Source organism: Theropithecus gelada, chromosome 16 (genome assembly GCF_003255815.1).
Source record: "Theropithecus gelada isolate Dixy chromosome 16, Tgel_1.0, whole genome shotgun sequence".
NCBI classification, from domain to species: domain Eukaryota; kingdom Metazoa; phylum Chordata; class Mammalia; order Primates; family Cercopithecidae; genus Theropithecus; species Theropithecus gelada.
In genome coordinates, this window is record NC_037684.1 from 38,162,577 (window position 1) to 38,169,081 (window position 6,505).

The 6,505-nt window shown below is 46.9% G+C and overlaps 1 protein-coding gene across 3 annotated transcripts in view; it reads left to right on the forward strand.

Moving 5' to 3' along the window:
- The window catches only part of MILR1 (mast cell immunoglobulin like receptor 1), a 22,041-nt gene extending 16,521 nt beyond the window's left edge, over positions 1-5,520 (forward strand). For all 3 annotated transcript variants that reach the window (XM_025362675.1, XM_025362677.1, XM_025362676.1), the window contains 5 exons: positions 1,817-1,906; positions 3,110-3,166; positions 3,262-3,330; positions 4,381-4,461; positions 5,187-5,520. In XM_025362675.1, the coding sequence (XP_025218460.1) occupies positions 1,817-1,906; positions 3,110-3,166; positions 3,262-3,330; positions 4,381-4,433 (269 nt within the window). In that variant the 3' untranslated portion in view covers positions 4,434-4,461; positions 5,187-5,520. The remainder of the gene's footprint in view (positions 1-1,816; positions 1,907-3,109; positions 3,167-3,261; positions 3,331-4,380; positions 4,462-5,186) is intronic.
- The last annotated feature ends 985 nt before the right edge of the window (positions 5,521-6,505 follow it).

Here is a 6,505-nt window from a genome sequence, read left to right on the forward strand (position 1 = left end):
CGCTCTGTCGCCCAGGCTGGAGTGCAGTGGCGCGATCTCGGCTCACTGCAAGCTCCACCTCCCGGGTTCACGCCATTCTCCCGCCTCAGCCTCCGAGTAGCTGGGACTACAGGCGCCCGCCACCACGCCCGGCTAGTTTTTTGTATTTTTAGTAGAGACAGGGTTTCACCATGTTAGCCAGGATGGTCTCGATCTCCTGACCTCGTGATCCACCCGCCTCGGCCTCCCAAAGTGCTGGGATTACAGGCTTGAGCCACCGCGCCCGGCCCTTCATTTCATTTTTTAAGAGATGGGGCCTCACTCTGTTGCCCAGGCTAAAGTGCAGTGGCACAATCTCCGCTCACTGCAACCTCCACCTCCCGGGTTCAAGCGATTCTCCTGCCTCAGCATCCCAAGTAGCTGGGATTACAGGTGCCCACCACCATGCTCGGCTAATTTTTGTATTTTTAGTAGAGACGGGGTTTCACTATGTTGGCCAGGCTGGTCTTGAACTCCTGACCTCGTGATCTGCCTATCTCTGCCACCCAAAGTGCTGGAGCTGTATTACAGCCCCAGCTGTAATCCCATACATGTGTATATATATATGTATATGTGTATATATGTGTGTGTGTATATGTGTGTGTGTGTTTATCTATCTATCTATCTATCTATATATATATATATATTTTTTTTTCAGATAGGATCTCACTTCCATCACCCAAGGCTGGAGTGCAGTGGTGCAATCATGGCTCACTGCAACCTCGACCTCCCAGGCCCCCTCCTGCCTCAGCTACCTGAGTAGCTGGGACCACAGGCGCGCACCATTCCCGGCTAATTTTTTTTTTGTAGGTTTCACCATGTTGCCCAGGCTAGTCTTGAACTCCTGGACTCAAATCATCCTCCTGCCTCAGCCTCCCAAAGTGCTGGGATTACAGTATTTTTTTTTTTAATTACAAAATTCTTTTTAGAGACAATGTCTCACTATGTTCCCCAGGCTGGTCTTAAATTCCTGGCCTCAAGTGATCCTTCCACCTCAGCTTCCCAAAGCACTGGAATTACAGGCGTGAGCCACTGCACCCTGGCCCACATCTCATATGTCTTAAAAACATGTTTCTCCTTCCTATAAAAAGTCCAGGTTATTGCAAAAGTGGCATTAATATTTTTGATTACTGGCTGGAGCTAACAATAGAATTCAGCGAGGCTGGCCGGGCACAGTGGCTCATGCCTATAATCCCAGCATTTTGATCACGTGAAGTCAGGAGTTTGAGACCAGCCTGGGCAACACAGTGAAGCCCCACCTCTACTAAAAATACAAAAAATTAGCTGGGCATGGTGGCACATGCCCGTAATCCCAGCTACTCGGGAGGCTGAGGCAGGAGAATTGCTCGAAACCAGGAGGCGGAGGTTGTGGTGAGTGGAGATTGCACCATGACACTCCAGCCTGGGCCACAAAGCGAGACTCTGTCTTAAAAAAAAAAAAAAAAAAAAGAATTCGGTAGGCCATTTACACTCTCTTGAAGATATTACAAAGCTTCCACAGAATATTCTCTTCAGCGAAGGAAAGAAAATAAGTCTGGCTAGTTCAGGCATAATCTGATAGGTAAAGCATGTTCCTCTGAAAGCCAGGAAAATAAATCAGAACAGCCCCTGGCTTGGTGAAGCCGTGTCTAGACTCCCTGCTGAGTCTATAGTATTCCTTTGTTAGACAACAGTTTGGGCCGTTGGAACAAGTCACTCCTTGTTTCAGAACTTTGGGGAGTTCTGCTCCTTGGCTGAGGAGATGAGAGAAATGTGGCTGAATTGGTTTAATTTAATGATTCTGTACTGATTTATGTAGGAAAAGCTATGAGAAATAATGTGCCCAGGGACTGTGGAGACACAGCTGTGGAAGTTGGAATCTATGCAAATATCCATGGAAAACAAGCAAGTAAGAGAACTTTGTTGTGTGTTTTGGGTGGTTTCAGGTTTTTGTCTTTTGATTTTGTTAAGGTTGACAGACATGGGAGTGGGGGGTGGAGCAAAAGGGAGAGAGTTCAATGTCTATTGATGCCGAGTCCCACTTTTTTTTTTTTTGAGACGGAGTCTCGCTTTGTCGCCCAGGTTGGAGTGCAGTGGCCGGATCTCAGCTCACTGCAAGCTCCGCCTCCTGGGTTTACGCCATTCTCCTGCCTCAGCCTCCCGAGTAGCTGGGACTACAGGCGCCCGCCACCTCGCCCGGCTAGTTTTTTGTATTTTTTAGTAGAGACAGGGTTTCACTGTGTTAGCCAGGATGATCTCGATCTCCTGACCTCGTGATCCGCCCGTCTCGGCCTCCCAAAGTGCTGGGATTACAGGCTTGAGCCACCGCGCCCGGCCGCCCAGTCCCACTTTCTAGGGGTAAAAACTAGTTTTTTAAAAATCCTTCCACAGATATTCTATGTGTATAATAAACAAATGGTAGCAATTGTAGCATATTGTAGGTATGACTTTCTGCACCGTGATTTTTTTTTTCCATGTAACAACATATCTTGAAGATTTTTCACATCTGTTCAGAATGATCCGCACTGTGTTTCACAGTCTTTCATGGTCACCTCTCAAAGCAGGCACTGCACATTGCTTTGCAGTAAACAAGACCCAACGCCTTGGCTGATGTATTAGTCCATTCTCTTGCTATTATAAGGACATACCTGAGATGGGGTAATTTATAAAGGAAAGAGGTTTAATTGACTCTCAGTTCTACAGGGCTTGGGAGGCCTCAGGAAACTTACAATCATGGTAGAAGGGGAAGCAAACACATCCTTCTTCACAAGGCAGCAGGAGAGAGAAGAATGAGAGCCAAGGGAAGGGGGAAAAACCTTATAAAACCATCAGATCTTGTGAGAACTAACTCACTATCACTAGAACAGTATGACAGAAACCACCCCCATGATTTAATTATCTCCACCTGGTCCCTCCCATGACACGTGGGGTTTGTGGGGACTACAATTCAAGATGTGATTTGGGTGAGGACACAGCCAAACCCTATCATCAGCTGACAATGGAACAATCTCAGCCAACATGACCACATTCCAGACGCAGTGCTGAGTAATTTACCCACCTTTTCTAACACAAATACTACCAACCCCCAATTTATGTCATTCTCATTTTACAGAGGAGGGATCTGTCCCAGAAGTGGGATCCAGACCATGTGTTTCCACAGCCCGAGATGGTGAGCATGTTCTGCAGAGTCTATCCCACTGCCCTCATGTGCTTAGAAATTCAGATAATTGGCCCAATAACTCCTATTTCTTATCTTTTGCCCAGAGGCCGAACATTCCCAGGAGCTACAGTATGCCACCCCCGTGTTCCAGGAGGTGGCACCAAGAGAGCAAGGTGAGCCACAGCTTGGGATAAGAGATAAGAGGTGCTGGTGACTAGAGACAGGTAGTCCCTGTGATGTCACAATACTCAGGGGCTTCAGGAGCCTGAGAATGGGGTGGATGCGAGCAATGCAGGCACACCATAAGGAACCAATGGCAACCAGCACCCTAGCTCCTAAAAAATCTCATCAGCGGATGGAGGGTGGGGAAGAGGGAAAGATGTGGTGGGGGAATGTCATAGAAAAAATCCAGAGAAAAGGATACAGGATCATTACTCAAACATTTCCTTCCTTTCCTCCCTCCTTCCCTCCCCACTTCTTTCCTCCCTCCCTCCCTCCCTCCCTCCTTTCCTCCTTCCTTCCTTCCCTCCTTCCTTCCTTCCTTCCTTCCTGTCTTTCTTTTTCCTTCCTTTCTTCCTTCCTTCATTCCTTCCTTCCTGTCTTTCTTTTACCTCCCCTCCCCTCCCCCCCCCCCCCCCCCCCCCCCCCCCCCCCCCTCTCCTTTCCTTTCTTTTCTTTTCCTTTCCTTTCCTTTCCTTTCCTTTCCTTTCCTTTCCTTTCCTCTCTCTCTCTTTCTTTCTTTCCTTTTTCTTTCTTTTCTTTCTTTCTTTCCTGCCTTTCTTCTTTTTTTTTGAGACTCTCACTCTGTCACCCAGGCCAGAGTGCAGTGGCACAATTTCAGCTCACTGCACCCTCTACCTCTTGGGCTGAAGCAATCAACCCACCTCAAGCTCCTGAGTAGCGGGACTACAGGTGTGCACCATCATGTCTGACTAATTTTTTTTTTTTGGTAGAGACAGGTATCTTGCTATATTGCCCAAGCTGGTCTGGAACTCCTGGGCTTGACCAATCTTCCTGCTTCAGCCTCCCAAAGTGTTGGGATTACAAGCATGAGGCATTATGCCCAGCTAACATTTTCAAGAATAAATTATTTAACACAGTCCAGGAAAAAATTAGTTAATACCTGGTTCTGTCAGGCCACCCAGCTACTAGAAATAGGATTTTTAAAAACAGCCTCGCCTGTCACATATCCTAAGGAAATTATTTTCCCTCTTATATTTCAGAAGCCTGTGATTCTTATAAACCTGGATATGTCTATTCCGAACTCAACTTCTGAAATTTACAGAAACAAACTACATCTCAGGGTAAGATGGTTTTTATGAAGCTGATTTCCATGAACAAAAAGCAAACTTGAGGCTGAGGCAGGTGGATTACTTGAGGTCAGGAGTTCGAGACGAGCCTGGCCAACATGGCAAAAACCTGGTCTCTACTAAAAATACAAAAATTAGTCAGGTGTGGTGGTGCGTGTGTGTAGTCCCAGCTACTCAGGAGGTTGAGGCAGGAGAATCACTTGAGCCTGGGAGGCAGAGGTTGCAGTGAGCCAAGATCGTGCCACTGCACTACAGCCTGGGCGACAAGATGAGACTCCATCTCAAAAAAAAAAAAAAAATGATGTTCATTAATGTTCATGATTTAGCTCACCCTCCCGATTTAACTAATGCCAAAGGTGTGCCTTGATGTGCTGCCTTTCCTGGTCACGTTCCAGGGAGAGAGTCCACGTTGTTGAGTTGTGGGGAGGGAGAATGTTTTAGTCCCCTAGGGCTGCTGCCACAAATGACCACAAATTGGTGGCTTAGAGCAACCATTTCACAGTTCTGGAGGCTAGAAGTCCAAAACCAAGGTGTCTGTAGAGCTGTGCTCCATCCAAAATTTCTCGGGGGGAGCCTCCTTGCCTCTTCCAGCTTCTGGGGCTCCGGACATTGCTTGTGGTTGGCTCACTTCAACTTCTGCCTCTGTCTTCACATGGCCTTTTATGTTCTCTCTTGTCTCTCTCTCTCTCTTCTTCTTCTTCTTTTTTTTTTTTTTTGAGATGGATTCTCACTCTGTTGCCCAGGCTGGAGTTCAGTGGCACCATCTCAGCTCAATTCAATCTCCACTTTCCTGATTCAAGTGATTCTCATGCCTCGGCCTCCCAAGTAGCTGGGATTACAGGCACCCACCACCACACCTGGCTAATTTTTGTGTTTTTAGTAGAGATGGGGTTTCACCATAGTGGCCAGGCTGGTCTCGAACTCCTGACCTCAGATGATCCGCCTACCTCAGCCTCCCAAAGTGCTGGAATTACAAGTGTGAGCCAATGTGCCCGGCCCTGAATTGCTTTAGTAAAGAAAGGGTCTCCCAGAATAAATTCATCTGAACATGCATCCTTCTCTGAGCCTTCTGACTTTTCAGTATTCTCACACCTGTCTGGCATCTCCATGATATTTTCCACTGGTCACCACTGTCCAATAGAAATATAATGTCAGCCACATGGGCACACTTTTCACTCTTTCTAGTAGACACAATAAAAAAATGAAAAGATGGCCGGGCATGGTGGCTCACGCCTATAATCCCAGCACTTTGGGAGGCTGAGGTGGGAGGATCACTTGAGGTCAGGAGTTCAAGAGCAGCTTGGCCATCATGGTGAAACCCTGTCTCTACTAAAAATACAAAAAAATTAGCTGGGCGTAGTGGTGGGTGCTTGTAATTCCATCTACTTAGGAGGCTGAAGCACAAGAATTGCTCAAACCTGGGAGGTGGAGGTTGCAGTGAGCCGAGATTGCACCACAGCACTCCAGCCTGGGCAACAGAGTGAGACCTATGTTAAAAAAAGAAATGAAAGAAAAGAAGAAAAAAAAAAAAAAAGAAAGAAAAGGAAGGAAGGAAGGAAGAAAACGAGAAAAGAAGAGAAACAGGCGAAATGAATTGGAATAATATATTTTATTTAACCCAGCATATCCAAAAATCCTGTCATTTTAACAAGTACAACTACCCTATTTCCCTCAGAATGTAGTATTGCCTCTGGTTTGCTGTGGATCTTGTATTAAACCACTCAGCTGTGGAGTCCTGTGGGATCCAAGCTTCAAGGAGACCCATCATGCATGTTTAGGACCAGTTCCAGGTGTCCTTGACATGACGCTAAACCTCCATTTCCTTTTTCTTTTTTGGAGACGGAGTCTGACTCTGTCGCCCAGGCTGGAGTGCAATGGTGCGATCTTGGCTCACTGCGACCTCCGCCTCCCAGGTTCAAGCGATTCTCCTGCCTCAGCCTCTCAAGTAGCTGGCATTACAAGCATGTGCCAGCGTCCCCGGCTAATTTTTATATTTTTAGTAGAGACAGGGTTTTGCCATGTTGGCCAGGCTGGTCTT